At 44.4% G+C, this 13,870-nt stretch overlaps 1 protein-coding gene across 1 annotated transcript in view; it reads right to left on the bottom strand.

Annotated features, from left to right (window-relative positions):
- Window positions 1-6,572, bottom strand: part of LOC308171696 (disabled homolog 1-like) — a gene marked incomplete at both ends in the record, with an annotated part of 27,274 nt that extends 20,702 nt beyond the window's left edge. The window contains one exon of the mRNA XM_080546570.1: window positions 6,503-6,572. Coding sequence (XP_080402696.1) covers window positions 6,503-6,572 — 70 coding nt within the window. The remainder of the gene's footprint in view (window positions 1-6,502) is intronic.
- Between the last annotated feature and the right edge of the window lie 7,298 nt (window positions 6,573-13,870).

Genomic DNA, 13,870 nt, shown 5'->3' with positions numbered 1-13,870 from the left:
ATGATGTTGGCCCTAAAACCTCCAAAGTGCCGCTGTCTTGTGGGTGGGTAACCTGACTCTGCATAACCCGTAGTGGTTTGTCAGTGTTACTAACAGTCAGCCGCTGACACAAAAAGGGATAGTGGTGTTCCAAATCAAGGTCACCGGCACCTTGGAGGATTTAACACTATTTTAGGCTCCTTCGCTCCTCTCTATTCTAGGCCACAAGCCCATACACCAGTTAGCTGCACATTTAAGCGGCTGGCTAAGCTGTGTGCAAGAGTAGGAGAAGCTTTCATATCCCTAACAAAAACCCGTCAAGCAGCGCGCTAAGACCATATTACACCAAATGAGCTTATTCCACTCCAGAAACATACAGTACTATATGCCATCCTTGCTACATCTCAGTGAAAAATGTAATTGGCGTTTTTATTTTATTTTATTCGATGTTTTCAGTGAAATGGTCTTGTCAGTGTTTCCTGAGGGAAACATGGAAAGAGGAAAAGGGCAAATTAAGAAGTAATACGGCTCGGTTCAAACGTGGTCTTGGCTGCGCACACTGTCTCACTCATTTAGAAAGGTTCAACTCTCTGAAGAACAGAGGGGCTTGAAGATGCTAAAGTCGTTAAACTCTTTAAGTAAGTGAATGTCAAACCGGGGTCCAATTTAGACTATTTTTCCAGCCAGAGGAAAACAAACATGATGCTGTTAGTCAGCTTGTTAACTGGACCTGTCTCTGCTGGCATGTTCTTAAAACAACTAAATAGGATTAACCGCTCAATTTTGGACCATTGCATACTGCCATACTATTTAGTAGGCTCAGGGTTAGGGAGTAAGAGTGGCTGCCTAGTATGCTTGTGGGACCAGGATGTCCGACTACATTAATAGAAAATGTAAATCTGGGAAATAAAATGTGATGCACATATTGCATTGCAATATGTTGGCTTGACTAGCGAGTGTGACATTGATTTTCGACAACAAATCGAAATGTATTTACATTTTTCCGAATAAAAGTCTGAACATTAAATCGGTTGCCGACTTGTTCCCCCTTTCACCAGCTGCTGTCACAAATGCCTCCAAACGATACAACCCATACAGTTGTGACCCAAACATATTGCCATAGCAACTAGGGAGTTTTTCAGGGCCAAAAGGTAGAAAGTTCTTGACTGGCCAAGTCAATCTTCAGATTTAAATCCAATTGAACATTTGCTGAAGAGGGACCCTGACTATTTAATTAGCTGAAACAGACCTCAAAACAAACAACAAACAAACAACAAGTGAAGATGGCTGCTGCAGTACAGCCTGGCAGAGCTTCACCAGAGAAGATACCCAGCGTCTGGTGGATTCAATGGACCGCAGACTTCAGGCAGTTATTGCATGCAAAGGATTGTCGACCAAATACTGCTTCAGTGTGTATTTTATTTGGACATTAGTGCTTTATTTGGACATTATATGATTTTTTTTTTCGGAGCGCCGAAATAGAGGGAGCATGTTTCAAAAAAATTGGACTTTCTAAATGGTGAAACCAATCGAAAAAACATTGAATTAAAGATGAGAACCTCTATTTGGACCCCACAATAATAGTAATTGTTTTATTTCAAATCCAAACTGTCGAGTATGCAGCTAAAACAAGACAAAATGCTTCCTCTTTCCAATACTTATGGCGGTTCACTGTATGTTTGATATATCCAATCACTTAAAACCATACTGGCAGTGGCGACGTCATTGCGATGGAAGTACAGTATGTGGAAGTCGGAAAACTTGTCTGTCTAATCATAACAAAAACATATGCAGATTGACTTGGTTATTGATAAATTGCTCAATTGAATAATTGAATACTGAAGTGTTCAGCGCTTGGGTGGAGTAACAGCACTTCAAAGGGATGTGACAAGATGTTCTGCCTGTAAACCAGGGATGAAAAGAAGCATCCGCACGCTCAAAACTAGCGTTTGTTTGAACCGTATATAACACTGGATTCACTTGTCACATGGATTTTTTACACAGTTTTGAGTGTGCGGATGCTACTTTTCATCCCATTTGATACTCTTCAGCTCCAGCACCTCAGCTAAATCTGATTACGGATGAGCGGTGGTATTTTCACTATTTCGCCTGTAAACCAGAAAATGGGCAATTTATCCACAGCTTTCAACTCACACCAACAGATCGTGACACCTTGCCACCTACACTTCTAGCGACCTAAGACATTGAACATGGTTAGCGCTTGATGGTTAGCATTTAGGATTACTAAAAAGTGGTCTTGTTTTGGGGAGAGGGGGATTTGCTATTGTTCCTTCAATGACTCATACACGGCTTACCATAAACGACATGCACACACATACATACAGTATACTGTATACTGTTACAGTGTAGACCTACTACACGGCACCACACACACTATGCTACATCCTACAGTACAAACCCCCTGTGTCATTCAGGAGGCTACCATCAACCACCCTCTCCTTCGGTGGGGTGTAGCACATTGCTGCTTTGCTTCCACAGTTGGTGCCAACTTTATAATGACACTTGAGGAGAGATTTGGAGATTTATGAACAGATCTACAGAAGAGAAAAAAAGCCCTGCATACTAAATGAAAGGGTTGATTCAGTGTCGTAATCCCTGCAGTACGTGCTCGGAGTTCAGATCACGGTGAGAGCCGTGAATCCACCGCTGCCTGCAGGGGAGGTGGCCTGACGTTTCCTGACTGCATGGAGCGGAAATATGACACACACTCTGGCCCCTGGAACAATCCCAAAAGGTTGAGCAGAACCTGTACATTTGGACATATCTCTTTTTGATATAGCCTCTATTTATACATCTGTATACACCATACTGTACATATCTACCTTAACTGTACATATCTTACTACTATCCTCTCCTGTATATACCTCTAACTACCATGCTTGCCATACTGTACCTATCACTTATCACTATTTGCACTTCTGGTTGTAGGCTAAACTGCATTTCGTTGTCTGGTACTTGTACTCTGCAATGACAATAAAGTTGAATGTAATCGAATTGAATCTAAAGTTGTTTTGATGCCCGAGTTAAAAAAATACTAGCTAGCTCACATCAAAGTATCACCACAAAAACGGAGCAATTTAAAAGGAGGGTGGGGGGGGGGGGGGGTGGTGGATTAGAAGGCGCAGGTTTCAGGGGGGGCAATTCAGACTACTGTAAGTACTACAGTTACCCACAAGAGACCCCTTGACCGAATGAGTGGACAATTACCGACAGCCCTACTGCAGCCTTCTGTGTGAAGGGGCTGAGTGTGATAAGATCGGTGTGGCCCGTGCCACACTAGAATGGGGACGGGGAAAGGACAGATGGCACCAGATGGAGCGTCATAAGTGCCCCTCCAGATATGAGAACTTGGCAACATCCATGTTTTGCTTGGGAGCATCAAGCATCAAGGCAGGTTAACCTTTGAACTTTTAGAAAACATACCCACATCTTTCTATAATAATACATTAGACTTACTGTATATAGCGCTTTTCGAGACACTCAAAGACGCGAGTAGTAAAATGTATGGTTTTTAAAAAATGATAAATCTATGTATCTATTCATCATTGTTTCTTTCTACAGTGTAGTATATCAATGTATGAAACTGTATTATGTACTGTTTGAAAGTATACGTATATGTATGTCTAGGTACAGTATGGATACATGTATCTTTATATGTTTATGCATTCTGTATACAAATGTACAAATAAATGTGTGTTTCTATAAATTGTGTAAATGTGCATGTATCTATAGTATGTACTGTATGTATGTACTGTATGTATGTATGTATGTATGTATGATGTATGATGTATGTATGTATGTATGTATGTACTGTATGTATGTATGTACTGTATGTATGTATGTATGTATGTACTGTATGTATGTACTGTATGTATGTATGTACTGTATCTATCGGTCTGTCCGTCTGCTTATGTCCATCAGTCCACCTCACGCGATGTACAGTATGTGTTTGTCTCCAGTTGTTCTGCTTCTGTTCTGACGAGGCAGAGAAGACACGGAGAACATGACAGACAGAGTAGGAGAAAATCTGTCTCCACCATCTGCCTTCCCCATGTGTATGAACTTCCATTCACAAGCCTCAGCACACACAGAGACACACATTTACGACCGTTTAGCACATTTAATCTCAAACCCACGCAAAGACAGAATTAGGAGACACAGTTTGCAGTGTGGTTGGAAGTGTGAACTAAGACGGAGATTCCCTTGAAGTGAATCGTTAAATCAATTAGAGAGTTAATGAGGGGTATTGTGCACATCATCAATACAGTGGATACAACTATTGATGTGTGTAAATGACACTATCATTACCACGGTTATGGAACAGTACCACAGAATAGTTGGACATCATAAAATGGCTAACAAGAAGAACTTGCGGCTGCACCATTGGCTAATTTTGATAGAAAGACGATAATAGTCAAATGAATTGTATAATGGTGTTTCATTTCTAGGGCATCTTTCAAACCTCCCAGTGCAATACACATGAGAGGTGACTGCAGATTTACGCTGTGTGCAGTCATTTTTCTTTTTTTCCTTTTTTTTTCTTTTTTAAGTGAATCATTTTTTTTTTTGCACAGATTACAGTTGGAGAGCAACAGTTGCTATGGAGATGGAGTGAAGTCATGCATGTGAAGCAATTCCATCGATAGGCAAAAGGGGAGGTTTACCATCAGAGACACACACCGCAATAAGGTTGGATTTCACACATGTCTGGCTAGAAAACAGCATGGATTGAAATCCCTCAAACTTAGAGGCTAAAATCAACATTTCCCTCTGTTTAGGTTGTTAAGATTAGATTAGATTCAACCTTTTTGTCATTGCACAGAGTACAATGAAATGTATTTTTTTGCTCTAGCCACAGGGTCAGCTATAGTCAGTGCCCCTGGAGCAAATTAGGGTTGTGCCTTGCTCAAGGGCACAACGGCATTGGTAGGCACTGAGGCTGGGACCAAATCAGCGACCTTCCGATTGCTAGCCGGCCTCTCTAACCTTTAGGCTACCTGCCCCATATTTCTGTTCATTGTAGAAGTACATGCATCTTGCACGAAACTGATAGACAGAGATGCAGGGTGAGACATAGAAGAAACAATGAACCCCTACGAGAGACAACCAAAATTTGAACGAGAAAACCCACATTTGTAACACGAATTTATTCCGTCATCAGCCACCCCTCCACCCAAGAAACTCCAAAGAAAAACAAACAAGCCTTTGTCTACACTAAATGTAGGCCAGCCCAGTCCACCCACGCCATGTCTGCGCTCACTCCTTCGATGTGCTGCTGGGTCACCTCTCTGGCGGCGGCGGAGCCGTGTGACAGTGTGCATCCATCTTGATGTGTCCCTCCCTCCTCCCTATTTCCATTTATATTAATCCAAATAGCATCTTTGGTGATTCGGCGGCAATAGGCCCCTGCAGCGCATGGGGGTTAACATGCTACAGTTGGGGCTGATAGCCTGCGCTGATGGCCCCCTCTGCCTAGTCGCATCTGTAATAGACCCCACCCTCCCCCCTCCCCCTCCTTCCTGCCACCCCTCACTTAACTCAAATCGATGGGCTCTCCTCCAGCCCGGCTATTTATCTGAGGAATCCGACGGACCTGGAGAAACAGCCACAGAGGACCACAGAGGACCACAGAGGACCGGGCCCCTGAGCCCCGCTTCTGTCCGTCCGGCCCGGCAGAAGCCAGATTTACTAGACAACGCCTTGAGCGCCCTTTATTCATGGACGGAAAAAATGGAGGGGAAATGAAAGGAAAAAGAGAGAGAGAGACAGAGAGAGAGAGAGGGGCAAGCGTCAGCCATTTCTCTCTCTCTCCCCCCCTCTCTCTTCCTCTCTCTCTTCCTCCTCTCTCTCTCTACCTCTTTCCCCTCTCAGCCAATTCAATCCCATTTCAATCTCCCCCCGCGATCGTTTCCAAGGCTGCCTCAGCCTATTACATCACTTATGCTGTTCATCAAAGTGACAGGGTGTGAATTCCCCCATCCATGACACCTAAATCATGACACTGCCAACCCCCCCAGGCCACATGCGATAGCTGTTACTACATCTGGATCTCGGGAGGGAACAGGGTGCTCTGCGGGCTGACTGAAGCTTTTACTGATAGGGGAATGATATTTAGCTCCCTTCAACATGACTCACTATTACAGGCAAACATAGGCCAAAGAGCCTGCCTCGTTTCCTGTCAACTTGGATTGATCTGGTTGACTGGGTGTGGATTGCGTATGTATACGCATAGAGTATACAGTACATAGAGTATACAGTACATAGAGTATACAGCAGCTTTCCTCTGTTGTCTAATGTGGGTGAGTTGGGGTTGTGTGTATTTTACCGTATCTGTGTGTGTGTTTGTGTGCATACATGTGTCTTTGTGTGTGTGTGTGTGTGTGAAGGCACAGTGTGCACGTGTGTTTGTGTGAGTGCATGCATGCGTGCGTGTGTGTGTGTGTGTGTGTGTGTGTGTGTGTGTGTGTGTGTGTGTGTGCGTGTGCGTGCGCATGGTCTTTACCTTTGGTCCTCCTGGACTCCTTTCTCACGCTGGGTTTGACACCTGGCTGGAGCTCGGCCTCTGCTGACATCCTCCTCAGTCCTTCTTCTCTCCCTCACAGCAGATCCACCATGGGTTAAACACACACCACTCCAACCTCCAATGTCCTAGCTCCGCCGGGTCCCTATCAGAGCAGATCTAGGGTGGAGATCTCCTCCACGTCCATGGTGAGTCCGAAGGCTTTGTTCGTCCTCTTTCAGTGCAGGTCCAGCATGGGGGTGGATTCCCCTACTCAATGCAGATCCATCTGGAGAGGTTGGGTTTTTGATGACGGGTCTTAAAGGTGAACTTTGGAGTGGCCCTCTCGGAGGCTTCAGACAAGCTGGGAGAGCGTTAGATGGGTTTTCACTGAAGGTCAACCGTCACATGGTCTACTAGAGCTTTTCGCTGCGAGTCCACCGGCTGTGGAGTGCGTAATTATTCCGGAGGGAACACATGGGGTTCGGTGTTCCTCCTTAGAGCAGATTGATTAGGGATCCTCCTCTTCGGTGGCCTAGATTAGAGGGATTCCGGCAGGACATCTCAGTCATTCCGTCCGCGCGCTGTAAGACAAAGAGAGAGGGTAGAAAAACGTTAACGGGGGGGGGACTATAAAGTATAAACTAACGTGACTAACACATTCCTCTAATCAGTCATTATTGCATTGAGCAAACCTTGAAATGATTAGCTACCAATTTACCAACTCAACAAAGGCCGTTATTATCTACTGCAGATCGCAGATGTATTCAAACCTTAAACACAAACATTCCAAACCTAATTACTCATGTATGGTCCGCTTCACTCTCAGTTCTCTATAAGAAAAGACATGAATGACGGGTCCTGTTTTAGGACAAACTATGGAGAAGATTCTGGCACGGGAAGCTGTTAATTGGAACCCCCGGTGAGTTTGATGCCCTTGAATCAGCCACTGCTTACATGGGGGCTCCGCCAAGGCCTGGCATGGAGGCTGGCACTGGGGTTGGCATGGCGATGGCATGGTGATGTTCATTGATGGAGGAGACCCCTACTCCACTTCTGCCCTAAAAGAGCCGCCTCACGTTGTCTGCACGTGTGTTGGATGCACATGCTTGTGTGTGTACATGGTGTGTGTGTGTACATGGTGTGTGTGTGTGTGTGTGTGTGTGTGTGTGTGTGTGTGTGTGTGTGTGTGTGTGTGTGTGTGTGTGTGTGTGCGTGCGTGTGTGTGTGTGTGTGTGTGTGTGTGTGTGTGTGTGTGTGTGTGTGTGTGTGTGTGTGTGTGTGTGTGTGTGTGTGTGTGTGGGAGAGAGAGAGAGAGTGACACAGAAAAAGCGAAATAGGGCAGGGGAGAGGAGAGAGATAGTGAAAGAGAGGCTGCAGCACTCCTATTCCCCTGCGATGAGCTGAGACGTCGCATTTCCATGAACAACAGGTTATTGTAATCATCCTAGTCAATTGCTGTTTCTCTGTGAGAGTGTAAATGTCCCGCCCGATGTTTCGCCTTGCGGAGAATGTTCGCCGGGGAATGATTCAAGTGCGCTTATGCGGCAGATAATGTCACGTCGGTCCGGACGGAGGGCAATCTCCATAAGTACGTCTCAAACAAAGCCTCGGAGTGTCGGCCAAAGAGAACGGCCTTCCCCTGTCACAAAGAACCGTATCGTAATGTAATTTTCATTAAAGAGGAGGGAGATATGCCTCATTGTATTAGATAGGAAAGCGATTTAATGTGATCTACAACTGCTTCTCAAAAACCAGTGGTATCTAGGTCACCCAGCCTAGGCCCCCAATCTGCTCTGTGTTTTAACAGCTTCGAGTGTCTCTTATGATTTGGGTCAGAGTTAACGAGCATCACTCGTTTTGCTGCTTCTGAGCTTCGGAGTCAGTCTGTCAAAAGCCCCCAGACAAAAGCCCTCCTTTATATATTAATTTGCTCATTTTTAGTATTTCCTTCTCTCTTAAGGAAGTCGGTTTAATTTCCACACCCATCTCTGTATTTGATTTCCCGCGTAGAGGAAACGAGGAGGCTAATTTAAACAAAAGATATTTTCAGAAATCATCTCAGGAGATGTCTCTTACTAGCTGTGACAGGACGAGCTAAGAAATACAGCACACTACGAGGAGGACGCCTGATGAAATATGACAACTCTCTCCTCTTAACACCAGAAACATCAATCACAGAGTAAGCCATTGATTTTCAGGAGGGAGTCAGAGCCTACACCTTCACATCCCCAGCAGACCCCCTGGGTACCAGGTACACTAAGCCTATATATACTCTAGCCTGTCACACAACATACATGGGATTACATGTGATATGCTCTGAATCTTTCACAAAGTGGGAAAACGTTTTCCTTTTTTTTTTACCAGGGTGCTCAAGATGACACAAATATCAGCACCGCATTAGTGGGCCTGCGTTTCCTAATCACACCTTCGAACTGATTTATAAACGCAGACACACTTACTGGAACATAATAACATGTTGTAATTGCTCTGTTTACAACACTGTATTTGGCACCTTGCGCTGGCCATCTACCAGTGAAATATTAGTGATTTCAGTAAAAGGCTGTATTTGTTGAGCTTCAAAGCAAATCTTATTCATTTTAGAAGCAGGCTGCATGAATTAATCAGTTCTCCTAATCAATGATAGTCTTGTCTCTGGTGGCCTCACAAGTGCCTGATAGCCCTATATAAAATAGAGCCTAATTTGCCAGTAGATAGCTAATTAGCTACTTGTATGCGGTTAATTCAATCTTCATACGAGCAACATTGGTCTTTGTGGGCTACACTTTGGTTTATTAAAGCCTTCTATGGTGGTATAATATTGTAATTCTTTGGGTTACCCACGGTTCAGACAGTGAAGGCTGGTGGAGGTAGAAACCAGAGGACAGACTCATTGTAAATGCATGGAATGGAAACACACACGTTTGATACCATTCCTCAATCCATGCATCAGAATGAGCTTGTCGTCTGATTTGTACCTCCATTAGCGTCCCCTGGTTTCAGACAGCTTTTTTTTTTATATCGAAAGGATTTAAATAGTCACATAAACACACTAATTAACCACACAGATAACCCACAAAAAAAAAAATCCTTGTCCTTGACCTCGTTCTATTCTACTCTAAGCCAAAGAGGGGAATATTTCTTGGATTTTCAGAGACAGACACTGTCTGGTCTTCCAAGGGCGCCGACGACCTCTGACCTCAGACAGCGCCGACGAGGCCTCCTGACAGGATGGAGGAGGCTTGACGAAAGAACGGCCCAGTTAGGGAGGAGAAACGGCACACGAACACGAGCACCGTTCATGCGTCGGAGCGTACTCGTTTGCCTCTCGATAGAAACAGAGGCGTAATTTCTTCAGGTTCAGCGAGTACACCTGGTACACTAAATTAGTATTGCAGCACAGTTGCGTTGCTGCCCAGATTTATGTCAACGTAAACCTTGGAGCAGTGCATTCACTTAGCCTCAGCTCCAGCACGGTCGGGCATGGCTGGGCACGGGGCGCTCAGGATCCGCCCTCTAAAACGGTCCCACAAGACCCTGTTTTATCAGCTACACATGGTTATATGAGGGAAACGTGCTTATGAAAGGATTCTTCATGTGTCCCCGTAGGAGAACCCTTTTAATAACCCTTTTGGGTTCCACAGAGAACCCTTTTTACAGGTTCTAAATGGAAGCCAAAAGGTTTCCACGTGGAACCCAAAAGGGGTTCTTCATGGTTTCCCTATGAGGACAAATGAAGGACCGTTTTAGAACCCTTTTTTCTAAGAATGGGATGAAGGGAACATGGAGTTGGCTGGTTGACTGGTGACATACTGTAAATGAGTTAATATTCACCCACACTGTTCATTAGGGCTGAATATGGGCAAGGACCTCACGATACAATAAACACATCACAATTCATGGGATACGATACTAAAACAATAGACTGCGATACAATACAAGACATAATGGCAACACATTGCTGTACTATACTGAAAATGTCAAATGTAACAGAAAATTCATCATAAGGCATGGCACGTACCACCACGGTTGTCTGATATGTATTTATACAATTCATTATTGATATAACTCAAGGGACTTTCGCAATACTCAGCTGTATAAATTGTTTTGCCCAGAGAGAGCTTTTTAGTCTTTGAGTCTTGTCAAAGTCTCTCTGAATTAGGATTCCATTTCTGAGATTGATACACTGCAGCGTAATAATAAGGGATAATCACTGTAAACCCACTAGCTAGATCGCTATGGCGACAGTCGAACCAAATCAATGAGGCCAAAGGGACCTCAAAGTCAAACTCAATACCTCTCCTAATGTGATTCACGGTCTGCTATAAACACAGTCAGCGTGAGGCCGGACCCGAGCTGGAACGGTTAATTGGGCAATAGGATGCTCCGAACGCCTTCACTGTCTTCCGACGAGCTTCCCAGAGGAGTCTTTAATTCACTGTTGATTTGGTCTGTTGTTGTGCGCTGTCTCCGCGTCTAAACAGTGTGTTCAAACAGGTTATTTACCACATTCAGTGGGAGAGAGAACTGGTCCGGCTCCAGAAGAGGGGCCTGGAGGCACGCTAAGGCCTTCTTGGCAGCCAAGGAATGTCTTTCTCTCTCTCTCTCTCTCTCTCTCTCTCTCTCTCTCTCTCTCTCTCTCTCTCTGAATATCTCTCACTCTCTCTTTCTTTATTTTTCGGTCTCTCTTTATTTGCTATTTCTGTCTGTCTGTAGCTCCCTCTCTCTTCCCTTCTAGGTCTCTCAATCTTTCTCTCACTCCCATTTATTTCTCTTCTCTCTCTCTCTCTCTCTCTCTCTCTCTCTCTCTCTCTCTCTCTCTCTCTCTCTCCCACCTTCTCTGCCCCCCCCCCCCCCCCCCCTGCCCTGCCCTCCATTAACGACACCTATTTTTCTCAAAAGAAGGTTGAAGGCAAGTTTTTTTTGTGAAGAGTTTCCTTTGAAAACTACAAAAGAACACTGGGTACCTTAGCGTGGTCATTATTTCATGCGGGGAGTAATTAATGAGACAATTAGGCTTATTTTTCTGTCTCTGTGTTCACTTTGAACTAAACAAATAGCTAAAAGGTGACCTCCTTAATTGCACACGGGTCATGTATACAATTAGAATGTGTGCGCCACCTCTATTTAAACCACAAGATGCGTCTCCACTGTGTTCAAGCCTTAATAGAATATCTTACAAATAACAGATTGATTCCTACGCTTGTGGTTTTGACCATCGCACACCGTTGCGACCCTACTGAACCCTACTGTAACGATAGAAAGCCCCTACAATCTAAATCACCTGTAAAGGCCATTTGCATTGCTAGGCAACCAGCTGTATTGTAAAAAGGTCACCTGAAGCATTGGAACATGCTTTATATAACCTCGCCTCTTTACCACACTCAGTAACTAAATATGTCGGATATTGTTGTGATGATCGCCATCCATCACACACACACACACGCACACACACACACACACACACACGCTCTCACACACACACACACGCATGCACGCTTCCACACACACACACACACTCCCACACACACACACACACAAGCACGCACGCTCTCTCACACACACACACACACACACACACACAGTCCCAGTCTCAGTCTGTCTCTCTTCCGACAATGCTGTTTGTCTCTGTGAGCGTAATTAGAGGCGCTCCCACCACACCTCTGCTCTCTCATTAATCTCACATGAGTAATTAGGCCACCGTGACGTATGGAGCGGCGGGAGGTGTGAAACTGGGTGTGAAACTGTTGTCATCTCATATGTTCTCATCCTCTGGAGATGGAGGAGATTAAACGATCCCACAGCCCATTGGCAGCTAATCATGTAGATAATGATAAGTGACAGACTCTCGCTATCGTTGCAATGGCGTCGCAAGGTCACAAACTCACTGCTTCTTTTCCCCAAGAAATCCTCCCCTCAGTCAGCCAGTACCGCCAATCAGATATGGAATATGTATCGTGGTTATCGTTGAACAGGATCAAACCTTTTAGCTCAGTTCACACCGAGACGAGACTGTATGGTTTTAGAATGCGGTTGTATTGATGTGAACTCTGTAGTTTTAGAATGCAGTTATATTGAGCTGAACTCTGTAGTTTTAGTACATCTCACAACGTTGGCTGTTGGCATCTCCCAGATTCTACATGTCAAGTTAGACATGTTAAAGGCTGATAGACAAAACAGAGCTGTTAAAAACACTCAACAGTGACCATGTTATATTCTGTAACTAGCTTTCTAACTACACTGTCGACCCCTAACGCCTGTCAACCTTTGTTGTTGTTGAAATTTGGCAAACTAGGCTGGCAAGAGAACTTAATTTCCTCCAGTTGTCAGCAGAGCTGTGTCGCTGCGTTTTAGGGCAACATTCCAGAACAAGGCAGTTTTGTCTTTTCTCATCTCAGATGTTGACTCTGAACCAGGCGTTGGGATCACATCATGGGAAGCAAGTAAGTACAGATAATACGTTATCAGAACCATGATGTAAGAGAGACATGCGGCTACGCTCCATTCTGTGGTACTTGGCCTTCTGGCAATATGTGACGGTAGCTGGTGAAACCGGGGAGAAGTCGGCAACTGATCAGACCCAATCGAATCAGACTTTTATTCTGAAAAATGTAACTAAATGTCAACGTTGTTGAAAATCAACGACACACTCGCTAGTCAAGCCGAAATATTGCAATGCACTGGATTCAGTGAGTAATCCCCACTGCTACCTATCTGCCTCTCTGGTGCCAAATAGTGACTAGTGGTGCTTGTGTCAATGAATCCAAAAGAATCCATAAGAAAGTAATTCCTGGTTATTGTTGTGTGTAATTACCACTGTACCATGTGATGTCAGTAAACACTTAGTCTTGTCTTTGATCTGTTGATCCCCAAGATAGCTAGTAAATACTGTAAATACTGCACCTGGTACTTGATTTACTATGTGACATTATGTGCTACACGGTTTTCTTTGCAGCTCACAGTGAAAGTCTCCCCAACAAAGTGACTACCTGATTACAATCAGAAGATCCCTATGGATCTGACCCTAACAGCTGTATGGAAAAGCTCTTATGTTCTGCGAAACAGATAAGGCAACCCAACAATGCCATCAGGCCAGTAGAGCTGTGTAAACAAGGCTTTTGATTACCGTTTCATTTGAACACCGCACATTCAAATTCAATTCCAACCTTTTCCGCCGTTTTTTTTTATGTGCACAGATGACATAAGTACATAATTACTTTTCCTGCTTACTACAGGAAGAATGTAAAACATTCTAAATGCTTGTCCTTGGAAAGAAGTGAGGCTCACACACACACACACACACACACAATTGCCTCTCTTCTGCTGGGGATAAAAACTCTAACCACTTCATTCTCTGTGATTAGAAAGGCT

The sequence above is a fragment of the Nansenia antarctica genome, assembly GCF_963989245.1.
Source record: "Nansenia antarctica genome assembly, chromosome: 16".
Classification (NCBI taxonomy): domain Eukaryota; kingdom Metazoa; phylum Chordata; class Actinopteri; order Argentiniformes; family Microstomatidae; genus Nansenia; species Nansenia antarctica.
Note: the sequence above shows the minus strand (reverse complement) of the source record. Positions and strands in the feature narration are given on the sequence as shown.